Consider the following 14,304-nt stretch of genomic DNA (forward strand, 5'->3'; position numbering starts at 1 on the left):
CTTCAAATAATTGACACAATAAATGAACAACTCCCAACAACCAGAAACATCATATTAACATAAACCAGGGATTGTCAGAATAAAAATTATCTGAATTACCATAAAATAATTAAAATGCCGTCCATTTTTAGAAACAAGAGATTCATGGAATATGATTTAAATGAAGTCGACTCATTAATTCACAATTTATCATAATAATTGTCATTAAATTAACTTAATTAACATGTACAAATGGACGACTGCGGCATTATTACATACCAAAGAATAAGAATGAGTGCGGGACATAAAAATTAATGAATGAGGTAATGAATGATGGACCACCATGGTTTTTAGGAATTGTGAAGACAAAGAAGAGTATGAAATTATGTGTAGCATAAAAGGTAGACGACCAATAATAGCGAGTGAACATGAACATATGTATTATGAAGAACAAAAAGGGGTTAGACGAATATTCACGAAATTGTGTGGTAAAAAGAGACCTCACAATGACTGGATAGATTTATTTCCTTCGTAAGATCTCTTTCACTCGAGATCTTGATTAATAAATTGTGGCTTATAAGACCTGCAATCCTTTAAACAACACAAAAAAATACGAGAACCTTAAAGAAAGAAATTTTCATGGAAATAACAATGGCTGCAATTCGTCGCGGTATATTTTCAGCATTTCTAACATATTAATTAAGTTTTACATCGGAAACGTGTTTCACTTAGGCACATTGTGGATGGTTGATTCTATTCATCTGTGCCTGTATATGTGGATTATACAAATTATTATAATAGTAATAATATGACTATAGAAAAAGGTACGATAGTTAATAATGATAGGCAAGAACTGTGTATTTAATTTATATGAAATGAGAATATCATTTAAATGCTATAGTAAGGAACACCTTTTAATCGGAAATGTTAATATTTATTCAAACTTTTCTACAGCCCCCAAAAATATTAAAAAATTCATTTCTCCCCTCTGCCTTCTTCTTATTCAAATTACTTCTCATTTCTATTTTTTGTTGCTATTTCTGTTCCACATACTCACATTTTGATACCAATTGTTTAATGAATATACAAATTAGTAACATGTATAAAAAGAGATATGGAAATAGAATATATCTGTTATAATATGAGCTCGACTGATGGTATCATGTTTTATTTCAAATAATAGCAATAATGATGATTATGATGGATATGTATATATGGCTGGGTATTATTAGAATTAGATCAATTTAGGAATTGTGAAATTGTATTTTTGTTGATTAATTAAAGTAAGTTGCTTGGTTTACTAGCAGTTAAAGTAATTTTAGCCAAGGACAGAAACCTGTTCAACCGCTTCACTAACGTCCTATGATTCACAGTGAATCACTAGGAACTAATCATCATCATCAAAGTCACTTAGTGGCGAAGTTGGTTCGTTCTTTGGAACTTAGAATAGAATAAAGATTAGGTTCCGTCGATGACGAAAGGACACTGCGATCTACGATCTGTTGTACCAACCTAAATATTCGAGATCGGGTTCGGGATTGAAATTATCGGGATTTCCTAGGATATCCAGAGAAAGCATAAATTAAACGCGTGTCAATGCCTTGCTTGGCGTCTTAATGCATATCTACCACATCTCATGTAATGATATTAACATCTTAGATGAGCTGATGGACTAAAGATGGACTTTTTTATTAAAAAAAAGCATAAAATTGACATAAATTACATCAAATTATCCAAGAGAGAATCAAAATTACAGACTTGCTACAGACTTAAAAGTCCATAATTTCAAGAATATTACAATCAAATCAAAACATTTTGCAGTTTTCCTACATCAAACCTTATATTTCCCTAATTGTACACCAGCCATTACTCATACAAATTAAAACGATTCTTATCACTTCCTCAAAATCATTCTCGACATTCAATTGCACTTTAAACATTCTCCATCATGTTTCTACATATGCTTGCAAATATTATTACATTTTATTCATAAAAAAAGTCATGCATTTGACGTTTCACGATTGTTCAAAAGACCATAAAAAATCTCCCCACACAAAAACTTCCATTGTGCTAATTTTTTTATATTTTTTCCTTTCCTTCATGTGCCTTCGTCGTGTACTTATTCCGCAATTTATTATTATTATGGCGATGTTTTTTCATTTTATTTGTGTAATTTTCTTAAAATGATCATTAAAATTTTTATTTATTTGTTTGTTTGGTGCTTTTTATGGTCGCAACATGACTTTATTATTTTTCATTTTTTTTTTGCTTTTGTCGAATGACTTTGCAGGTTTTCGTTTGGTTGTTTTGAGCAATGGCGAAATTTTTGTGAATTTAGATACGCTTTTAATTTTGTAAGTTTGTAAGATATTTGAGGTATTTTGGATTGGAAAGAAAGGGATTTTATGGTCATTTTGGTAGATTTTGGTGAATTGTGCAGTTTAGTAGTCAAGGCTAGGAGTATTATAAGATGAAAAAGCATTGAAATTAGATACGAAGACTAAGAAACCAGTCACTTTATACATAACTAGAAATTCAATTTTCTGACCTACATCCGAAAAAAATTTTAATTTTTGAACCATTTTGAACAATAATAAAATCTCAATCCCTCACCCCCTTCCCCATCTCACCTCTTAAGAGCGTTACGTAATAAGAAAACGGTCCCTAGCCTAACACTGAATCAAGTTTTTTGATATTAACATGGATTTTGAGTATTTTATTCAAAATAAAAGTCAAACATTTTGAATTTCAGGTTCTTAACTAGGGTGAACGCTTTAGGGGAAGCCCCAAGTCAGTCACCTATTCGAGGTTCATTAGTGCGAATTGATCGTCAATGTCATATTAGATAGGAGCAGGGATAGAGACAAAAATGTTTAGATGTGTTTTATGCTTTTGTTCCAAAAATTCTAACAAATTGATGAATTTTCTTCCAAGATGGGTGGTTGGATCTCCTTAATATGCACCCTGAGGCCTGTTTCTTGGTATACACCTATTACTACATCAACATTTAGTACATACTGAGAGCATAACATACGAACTATTCAAAACTGCAATAATATACCGTACCATGCACCCTTATTTTAGAGCTATACTCGAAAATGTCGAAAAAACGCTATTTTTATTTTTGTCTACATAAACCGGAGTTGAAAAAAATAATTTTTATAATATTTGGTAGATAGTACCTAACACACAAAATCATACTGAGGAAAGTGAATGTAAGAGTTTACCTAAGTATAACAGTCGTGAAAGACATGTTTGTTGTCAAAAAATTTCAAAATGGCTTGAATCGCTTGATATCTGCTGATTCGGTAGAGACTTGCGAAAAACAAAATTTTGCCCGCCACTGCCTTAGGGACAGCATCCTGAGAAACCGAATCATGTTCAGGAGATCGAAAATTTGTTAATTCAGTCTTCTTTCAATACTCAAAAATAGTTTAAAGCTCATGAAGATTCAATGACAATCTTCGCTTCACTTAACTGCATCATAGTTCCAATTGTTACAATCATCTAAATATGCGCCTTAAAAACCCACAAAAATATTGCAACAACTCACAAAACTTACAAAAATTTTTATTACCTTTGAAGGATAAATGCATGATTTCAATTCGTTCTGCAATATTTGTTCATGATTATTGAAATAAATTTATTGATTATTTTTGAGTTGAGACTCACGCTGTCGTGGTTTTTCACTTCAATTCTAATGAAATAAGCAAACAGCTAGTGGTGGCATGAGAGAGTCATAAAAAATCATTTGCACAAGAATAATTTTATTGTTTTTAACGAAAATTACTCAATTATATTTTGCATGAATTATTTGTATCAAAATGAAGAAACATTTTAGTTAATTTACAAATAATAATGAAAAGTGTTTCCCCCTTTTTATATTTTTGTACACAATAGACCCGATTAAATGTAAACCAAAAAAGGGAAATATTAACAAACTCAATGAACATAATCGAAAAATTTCAATTCATATGTTATTTTTAAAATAATTAATTTAATGGCTTATTTATATTGACGCTTAATGGTGTTTATACAAGTTGCCTTAATACATATGTCTATCTATGAATGCACAATTAAAATGTATCACTTCCATTTTTATTTTTTTTAATATATGTTTGGCTTATGGTGGTTTCGATTGATTTTCCCACGATTTTCAAAATATGTAGTTTTATTGTGTTTGCGTTAATTTGTAAACAAACATGGATACAATGATACAAATAAATTATTGAGCGTTGATTGCTCATTGGGAAGGTCTTGTGGTTGATATACTAGGTTTATGTGAATAAATGTTGAAATTTTAAGAAAAAATGAGATCGATTCATTGAAATAAATGATTTTAATCTGATTCAAAGTACGACTTTTCATCTTAAGGATTTAACATTTTACTGGTCAAATACTTGGAACCTGTCTTTCCGAATAAAGGATTTTGTGGGGAAATTCGTAATGATCTTTGCACTTAATGACTTTAAATGAGTCTAAATTATTGAAAATTAAGAACCTATTGATAAGAGCTTTCAAGGTTTCATCAGGAAGAAGAAACTTGAAGTTTTAGGGTATTTAACGAAGTCTTTATGCGTCACAGATTTAAAGATGATTTTGGTTTTATGGGCTGAAACAGATTCTTATTAGATTTTTATAGAGCAGAAAAGTTCTTGTTGGATTTTAATTTTTTCCAATTTTGAATCCATTATTCAGTTTTAAAGGCTAGAAAAAATTTAAACTATTTTCAAATAATAAATCACAAAAATTTTAAGATTTTAATAATCAAAACTTTATTTTAAAATAATAATTTGAACAATGTAAGCACCTTTATATGTAAAATTGTTGACTTTATGTATCTGTTGAGATTAAATTTATTGTAACATAAATAAATAAGAAAAGAAAATCAAAATAAAATACTAAATCCTTTAATTTGTAGAATTTATCATGAGGGACAAAAATAATCAATAGTAACACTATCCTAAGTGGAACAAACTACAAACAGACGACCGTTCGTATAGTTAAGAACTTGAAATTTGACGAAACGTCAGCTAGAAACATGATATTTGGTCTAGCCGAACAGCACAAAGTGTTTGCTAGTGCTGTTTGTAAGATTGGCTTGAATAAACTAAACTTAACTAAACCAGCACAATACTATAATAGATTCATAGCCATTCTGACGACTGATAGCGATCTATGTTAATGACAGAAAATGCAATTCGTCCCATTGTGCTGCTTGGGCGAATAATTTCAGCCTGTTCCACTCGGGTATGAAATCAACAAAGAATTTCTTGTGTCATTTAAATAGCAAAATAGTAAATTATTGAAACTAACTTTAACTTTTCAAATAAATAGTAGAAAAATATTAGAAAAAGCATTCAATTGAACTAAATTAATTATAAACATAGAAATTAACTTCCGCGTAAAACACGAAATTTAAAAGTTTCTTTGCAAAAATATAGTTTTTTATACTGCAAAACTTTGTTTATTCCTTAAAATTACAAAATTTCTATTCACTTAATCTACAAACCTTAACAGGCAAAGCGACTGCTTTTGGGTACCATGAAAGCATTTGCCTGTTAAGAAACAATTTAAAATTCTTGTCATGCCAAATTTGATTGAAAATCGGGACCATCTACTTATTACGTTACAGATTAACGGATGTTCCTTAAAAATTAATAATGGAACCTCTCTTAAATGTAATAAATGAACAGTCCCAATTTTAAAATTTTGAAAAAAAAACATACCCTAACAGGCAAAGAGTATGCTTTCATAATACAGAAAGACCACTACGGTACCTAAAAGTGGTCTCTTTGCCTGTTAGGAATAACGAAACTTTATACAAATTCTATTCCAATTCCATATCCTCACTATCCTCATCATCAGATCTTTTATTTTTAGATTTCTTTGATGCTCTTTTCCTCTTATTTGCTGTCTTTTTCTCAACATTATTGTCTTTTAGTTGCTTCCAGAAGTTCTCCTTTGAATACTCAATAAATGATGCAAAGTTAGTTGCTATACTTGCCGTAAGTTCACCAATATGTGACTTCAAACTCGAGTCATATTCAATGACCAATTTCGAGAACGACGGATAAATTTGAATCATTTTCTCAACAACCGGAATCGCATCATTCAATGTCAATGCATTCTTATTTTTTCGGCTATTTCCTTTTTGTGCCTCATTTGTTGACGTCTCTGCCATTTGATTATCTTCAGCATAATCCTCCTCACCACCCTCAGTTTTATTCATTTTCACTTTACTTTCGCCGCGTTTCTCACAAATTAATTTAAAAATGTACAGCAGGTCCTTAAAGGTATTAGTTCCATTTGCATTTTTCTTAAACTTTTTCTTCTCGAGTTTTTCCTTCAACAAAATAATTTGTTTAAATAATAAAAGCAAATGAACCTCATTAATGTCGTGGATGTTCTGTACAAAAAACCTGTACAGCTCATGACGCTGCTCACGTTTTTCATCGCCATTCAGCAACAACAGATGCAGATCAATTTCGTCCAATGGAAAAACACCAAAATTTTCCGGTTGAATAAAATTATTAAACAGAAATACAGACTCAATGAAGCATGTATAGAGGAGATTTTGATTCTTGTCATTTGTGTAATTTAATATTGCAGCCTGACTCTTAAGCTGTATCATTTCATTTTTATCAACAAGACATGCAAGCATATTAAGCAGTACACGTCCTTTCATTTTTATAAAATCTTGCATAACAAGATCATAAATATTAGCTAAGGCACACAGTCTTACATCCTCACTTTTTGAATGCAACTTATAAATTATTTCTTTAAATACAGGCGCAACGGTTGATGTATGCTTCTTACATAAATCATTTAGACATTGCATCGTTGTCTTTATAACACTAATATTTAAATTTTTACGTAGTAATGTTGCCAAGTCAGGTGTTAGTTCTGCTGCCAATTCATTATCACGTATAGCGAATCTAGTTAGTACAATTATAACGATGTTGACTTTTCTTGGGATGTCATTCTGTACAGAGATGATGATTTGATTGTTGAGAATTTTTCTAAGGAAATTAAAGAGTAAATCCAAGATTCGCTTGTCGGGTCGAATTGATATATCTGTATTTGACTCGCAATAAATCAGCAGGTAGCTCAGCATTTTCTCGGAATTTTCCTCGACGTGAAAATTCATGAAATTTAGTAAAATAAATTTTTTTGAAATTTCATTCAATTTTGTTGAGAATTTTTTGATTTCCTGGTCACTTAACAAGCTTGATATTGTCAGTATGCATGTCTCGTACAGATGACTGATGACTGATATTGGACATTCACCATTTTCTAATACTTCTGTCATTTTACTCAACATTTGTGCACGAGAATTGACACTGAATGTCTCAATCCAATTTTGTATCACTTCCAATATTAAATGAAAGTCATTTGTGTCATAATTTTTGGCAGTGATGCAGTCAAGGAAGGTCTTAATGATAATATCTGGATTATTTGACTTCATCTTCTTCGCAATTAGTGATAAAATGCACCAAGCTTCAGTCTTATTGGATGTAAAAATGTGAGTCTCAATTTTCCTTAATTTCTCTTGTGTCAAAAAGTTTGTGGATGTAGTCTCAATTGCATTTTGTAGTAAGCCTCTCTTGCCTTTAGATAAAATAAGTTTGACGACAGTCCATGGAAGTATTTGTGCATCATTTACTGTATTCTCAAATGATTCAATCTTCTGAAAGATTGACGTAAGTGATTTAATAGAGGAATCAACAATTTTATTGTCATTGTCACGTATGAGACTGATGATTACATCCAACCACATCTCAACTGCATTGTTATTTTTCGGATGGTCTTTGATGACTGTGTTGACTAACTCTAAAAGCTGATTTTTCACAAGATATGATTGATCGTCTGTGAGGGATGTAATTATGTCGATGAAGATCTCGTTGTCGATCAGGTTGCCACAGTGCTGAGCTGAAATGGGAAATAAGATTAGTTAAATATAGTTGATGTTTGAGGCTTCATATTAATATTATGGCAGAGCCAGTGACTATGAAACACAACATTTGCTCCGTGATGCACTACTGTGTAGTGCAGTGTTGTCAAGTATGGCTAAAAGCAACATTTTCACTAAATTTGTAAATCCATGAGCCCGAAAAAGTTTGAGAAACCTAAACAGCCTGTTGAAGGATTTGCCTATAACATTGAAATTTTCACAGCCCATAGGACACCATCGTAGAAATGGCCGCGCTGACATAACAGGTGTGATGTCCGCCTCAAACAGAGTCAAAGGTCCACCACTGAGCACCAATTCTACACTTTGTGTTATCTACTCTAACAAATATAGATACATAACTACCCAGTGCATAGCCCCAATAACCCCCCCCTGAAAAATAACTCAAATTTTATACTCACTCAATATCTCCAAACAAGTCTTCTTAATATAAGTAGCAGTGCTATTTTGCAGCAGTGCAAGCAGACTTTTCTGGAACTTCCCCACACTCTCTCCTAAGACATTCCAAATTTCAGGATTATCACTTGTTGAATGATTCTTAAAAATCACATCCAGAATCTTCTTAGTGTACCCGTTGCCGTTAAGAATTGCCGTTTTAATTGATGCCAATGCCTTAAGCTTTACTGGATCCTGCTTATCGTAAATTTTTTCAAACAGAATTTTCAGCACTCGAAGTTCTCGTGGAACATCAGCATTTGGTGACTCCTGTGGATCAGGAGTTGTGTTGATCAGCAACATCCGTCCACAAAATTCCACACAGTTCAGCCTATGTCGATGGTCCGAAGACATTGCTAATTTTTGCAGGTACTCAATTATGGATTCATTTGATTTCCAATAAATTGCTAATTCATACTTTACAGCCACATCGTATAGTTTTTGGGATTTTTCTCTGTCATACTTGTGGTCTGGATTTGACAGAAGTGATTTGATGAATTTTGTCAGTACATTCTTAGTCTTAAGTGAGTATGTCGATAATAAATGCAAGAAGAAGTCAGAAATAGCTTCACCGTGCCTTGATGACGGTCCTTGTCGCTTCTTAGACGTAATAAAATGCAATTCAACAGTACGGCAGAATATAAGGTACATTGTGTTTTCAATATCCTCATCAGGTAACGGACGTAAACATAAACTCTCCAGATTATCATAACAGCACATGATAGCCTCAAGGGCTGATCGATTAGAATTTGATAAATAGTACTCGAGGATTGATGCCAGTGTCTCAACATATTTTTCCAGCACATCCACTTGATCACTAAGACACACAATATTAAAGACTTTCTTGCATTCATTGAGCATTTGAATGATTTGCAGCTCCAGATAGTGATCACATTCTCGATATCTTTTATGATAATTCAGCAGCTTAAAGTAAGTAATAATCAAGTCACGATCCCACACAAAACACCTAGAAAAATAATTGCAAGCAATAAAGGTTCAATGACCTAACTCAATATAAAGTTTCTTATTTACCTTTTGGCGCCTGGCAGTCCGAGAAGACACATGTACGTACGTCCAGCATTAAATGACAATTCTCGATTAATTTTGTCTTTTTGATCAATATCAAAGAGTCTCATTAGTATGTATATGAATGTGATATAGCAGTTGACGTTGAACTTCTCTTCCTTAACAATCAAGTCCCAATTTACAATTTCATCGGAATTTCTCGACTCATCCAGTAAGGAACGAATTAATTTTAATGATTCTGTGCATTGCATGTCCTTTCGGATCTTTTTAATGAACTTTATGTCATAGGCGGGAATTGACACAAATGAAGCATTGTCCTCATTATTATCAATTGATTCATCAATGATATCGTTAATTTGTGACAGTTCCAGTGGCTTTTCCGGGAAGTAATGCTGAAGTTCTACAATTGTATTCCTAAGACTCGTTTGTGAAACGTCACTGTCACTAAATTCAAAGCTGTCGAATCTATTTTGGAGTCTTTTTTGTCCTAATTTTTGATCCATTATAATTATTTTTAGGTCTTTATGCTACACTTTCATGGTAATTTTAAGTTGATGAGTGTCTTTTTGAGTTTCTTAGTAAAATTTACTCATTTACTTGGGATTAATTGTGATTATTTAGTGATTATTTAAATTTTTGTTACTTTAACACGAACACAATATTTGTCAAAATTCCATAGCATAGATTGTTATTGTTTATGAGGGGATGGTCTAATTATTTGAATTTTAAAAAATCGTTAAAGAATGAAGCAAATTCGAAATTAGGGAGTGTTTTTGGTCACTCTGTGGTAATGTTGAGTTAGTCACCCTGTAAGATTTTTTATTTGATTTTACCACTTACTTACTTATTAACATTGTTGATCAATTATGCTCAGATGGCGTCTAAAGCTGACTGTATCACTGACTTCCATCTTTCATTTACCAATACCAAATGCAATTCTATCGCTATCGACAGCTTCCTTCAAAGAGTTCCTTAGTCGTCCACAAGCTTGATTTTACCACATTGATATGTATAAGCACCATCAAAAGAAACAACGACAGTTATTATGCTGATAATCAGATGACCAGTAGGAAGAGATGTAACCATGGAGAGAAAAGGAGGTCCAAAGCCTTAAAAATAACTTGTTACGCTCCTACGAGTACAATAGTAAGTAGCAAAGACTTAGTTAGACATATTTTGACAGTTTTGACATAAGAAATCATTCCGGCTGCAGTGGTCGGATCCCCTGTACACACCTACTCCTGCACCTACATCTGGCGCATACCCTAGAGCAGTGACGGGCGTCCTTTTAGCTTTTTGCGGCGTACTTTTTAGTAAGTCTCAATCGAAACTGAAACTCGACATACGACTCGAAGCATTTACTAAAATTTGGCAGTGAACACTATTATGCTTCACACAGTTCGTTCAACACTGCCCTAGAGTATACTCAGTTTGTATGAGAAAGGGTAGAAGAAGGTCTATCCCTTGGGTAGAGTTAGATGAAGAAGTAAGTGCATACAGAGAAATTAGCCACTAGCTACGATTCATTATGAAGCAAGTGTACTTGTTACTAGCTTGGTACCCAGGACTAAATTAAAACCCATCTAATTTTAAATTCGGAAGAATATTCTCCAAACTTCATAATAACTCCAATAATTCCCAATTACTTATTGATGAACATCCTTAATACTCATCCCTTAACCATCCAATAACATAAAACTTTTCCCTTTTATATTCAAATGCTTGTCAAACTATACTCAAGAGACGATATTAAGAATAATATTACTACAAAAAAAAAAAAAAAATTATAATTCAAGACGATGGTGACGACATCAAGCATAAAACCCAAGCACCTCAAGGGATAGATTATTGATTCCAATTTCATTTCAAGTGGATGAAAAATGAGAATGAAGAGCCATTGAGTATAGCTTTTTTTTTTTTGAGAATATTTGTCTTTCATCTTATTTTATTATTTTTCGGTTCCTTCTGTGCTGCTCATTGAATTGATGTCGACTTGCTTGTTAGTACTCTCATGTGATTCAACCCAAAAATTAAGTCAATGAGTGATGATGTTTTACGGTAAATTGACTCTTAATAAGAATCAAAAGTAAATACATGAAAATTTAACAATGTTGACTTGTGTGCCTGCTTGTGTGTGTTTGGATGGTAAATTAGTTTGAGGATTTTGAATGACTTTTGTCATGAAAATTGACTTTAATTGGGAATGAAGCTTTAATAATGTTACAATTTATTAAGAAATGGCATGAAAATTTCATAAATTTCCTCAAGACACAAGGAGAACATGTTTGAATTTTTGCATGTAGATGTACAATTTTCATGAAAAATATTTTTCCATTTATGATTACATTTCATGTACACATGTATATATGTATGCCTGGAAATATTGTTAAACAACATTTCTATTTTAAGTTTATAAGGAAAAAATGTAAGGAGATTGAAGCTTTTTGTTAAAAAGTAAATAAGAATCATTTTAATGGAAGTTAAAATTTTATGGCTTTCAATATGGCTTTTGATTAGGGTTACCGATCCTGAGATTAGAAGAGCAACCAAAATACCCTGAAAAAACCATTTAAAAAGGGTTCGGTCAAGAGCCGTAGGCTTGGATTGTCTCCATTTTAGATATGCAAGTCTTCAGTTTTTGGCATTATCTTATAAATTGTCTAAGGCTTCAGGGCTGCAGTTTTGGACGAGACCTAACCTAAACCAATCAATCCCTTGATTGAAAACTCTAGTTTTGACTTAAGTTTGTCGGTTTTGGTTGCATTTTATTAAAGCTTGTAGTCTGATGATTGTTAGTCGCCTTTAGTCGGCTAAACCAACTTTAGTCAACCCTAGTCTACTAATACCGACTGCGACCTCTGGAATTTATTCAAAAATTGCGATTCAATGCAAAAAATTGGTTAAAAATAGCCGTTGCTCAAAGAAATATATGATTCACATTAGTAGTAAGCTTACCTAGATTCAAGAGCGTGGCTTGAAATATATTTAGGTTGTTGAGGGTCAAACAACCTATCTTTATTTTGCCCCTAGTATTGCTTTTAAATTGAGCCTAAGAGTCACTAGGGACCTAACAGCCCTGACAAACAAAGATCATGCTTACATAGTACAGAAAGACCATTGTGGTACCTAAATGCGGTATCTTTCTAAGACTGACGTGATACTGACTTGTTGTCAGATTCGGTTTTAATGCCTGTGACACGCGGCCCTGATGCCGGGTTTCGATTTGTGTATCCAACTAGTGATATTCAAAAATGTAACAAAACCACAAATTTTGATTAAATTTTCAATCAACAAAAATTCACCAAAAATTCACAAAGGAGTCAAAAACAACACAAAATGCAATTTCCTGATTGAAACTAAATTAACACTTTGCCTGCAAATATTTATTTTGTAAAACCAAAAATCCATGTTCCATCATATATACATGCATTTACACATATTCCAGTACACAAAATGACACCCAAAAGAAAATAAAAATTTACACCATAACCAGAGTAATGGAGAACTAATTTTACAACATTTACATTTCATGTAGCATTAGAGTCAATAAATATCATTTTATTCTGGTTGATGCCGACATTTTGGGTGAAAAAAGTTTTTCAATTAAGGATTTTTTAATTACTTTTTGATGATTTTTTATTGAAATTCTAGATGAATTTGTAGGAATTTTTATATGTGATGGTTTTTTTAGTGACGGTTCCAGTCATAAATTATGTGTGATGAAATTGAATGTGATGAAAAGAACATACTTTTAAATTGGATAAATTGAATTTTGAGGATGACACGTTTGTTTTGGTGTGTAGCAAGTGTTAAGCAGATTTTAATGGGTTCCGGGAATTGGAGAATCGGGGAATCGGGAAAGCCGAAGTCTGACTCCGAAGCATACTAAATGTCCAGCCTATAAGTAAGTACCTTCTCGATGTATTCCCTGATATCGCTAAATACACCGCTGGTGTACCTGAGCTAGTGGCCGGGATAAATATGGAGCCGAAGTCAGGATAAGTATGGAGTATAAGCCTATCTAAAGTACCTTGTCTGAACGGTTCCAGCCTCTAAATCAAGCTAGAGAAAGTAAGTCTTACAACCGACAATTTCCGAAATCATCGGGGACCAAGTAAGCAATTTGATGAAAATGGCTTCCGAACTCTGAATTACCAGAGCTCGATTCAGTCGAATCGGCTTCTAACTGACAAAAGGCATGCTCTGTCTAGTTTGGTTTCCTTAAATGTACTTGATCACCATGCTCTTCAGCGTTGCTCTCAGCTTACTCTGCCATTGAGAGTACGCAACATGACTACTAAGGAACTGATTAATATACAATCCAAGTTCTCCTTTGAGCTCACCTAACTTACTGTCATCCACATCAAAAATCCTTCAAAAACTCCCATAACATCATTAAATCCTTCAAAATGATTGATTAAAGCACATCTTAATTATATTAATGAGAGGTTTGTGAACGATGAGGTCGAGAGATAAATTCCTTTAAGCGTTCATTGACATTTATCATGAATAACTGATAAGATTTGATTAATAGATATATAATTACAGTGATAAATTACGATGGTACGAAATGTGGGATGATATATAGCAAATAATTACGAAAATTGGGTTAATTAATTTCCAAAAATATATAAATATAGATGCGTGCGAAAAAAAAAAAGTTTCTGGTGGTTTTGTGTACGGCAATTAAAGTTGAAGGATCTATGAGGTAATTTTGAGGAAATTACATGATTAAGTATTTACAGCTTTAATAGAGTAATGTCTTGTTTTGGGGATATTGGTGATTAAGATTGTTATTAAATTATAACATTGTTAGAGGGTAAGCAGTCATGCAACCCCCAACAGGACAAGTCGTTTAATCTATCAAAAATTCAGTCCCATGCAGACGTGAC

At 32.7% G+C, this 14,304-nt stretch overlaps 1 protein-coding gene across 1 annotated transcript; it reads right to left on the reverse strand.

Annotated features, from left to right (window-relative positions):
* Window positions 1-5,713: 5,713 nt before the first annotated feature.
* Cap-D3 (Chromosome associated protein D3) lies at window positions 5,714-10,076 on the reverse strand. Its single transcript, XM_070647127.1, has 3 exons — window positions 9,419-10,076; window positions 8,353-9,353; window positions 5,714-7,917 (listed from the first exon to the last, which is right to left on the reverse strand). The coding sequence occupies exons 1-3, from the start codon at window positions 9,913-9,915 to the stop codon at window positions 5,810-5,812; spliced, it is 3,606 nt and encodes a 1,201-aa protein (XP_070503228.1). The 5' UTR covers window positions 9,916-10,076; the 3' UTR covers window positions 5,714-5,809.
* Between the last annotated feature and the right edge of the window lie 4,228 nt (window positions 10,077-14,304).

This window comes from Chironomus tepperi, unplaced genomic scaffold (genome assembly GCF_022539635.2).
Source record: "Chironomus tepperi strain 1889 unplaced genomic scaffold, CSIRO-AGI_Ctep_v1 contig_373, whole genome shotgun sequence".
Lineage (NCBI taxonomy): Eukaryota > Metazoa > Arthropoda > Insecta > Diptera > Chironomidae > Chironomus > Chironomus tepperi.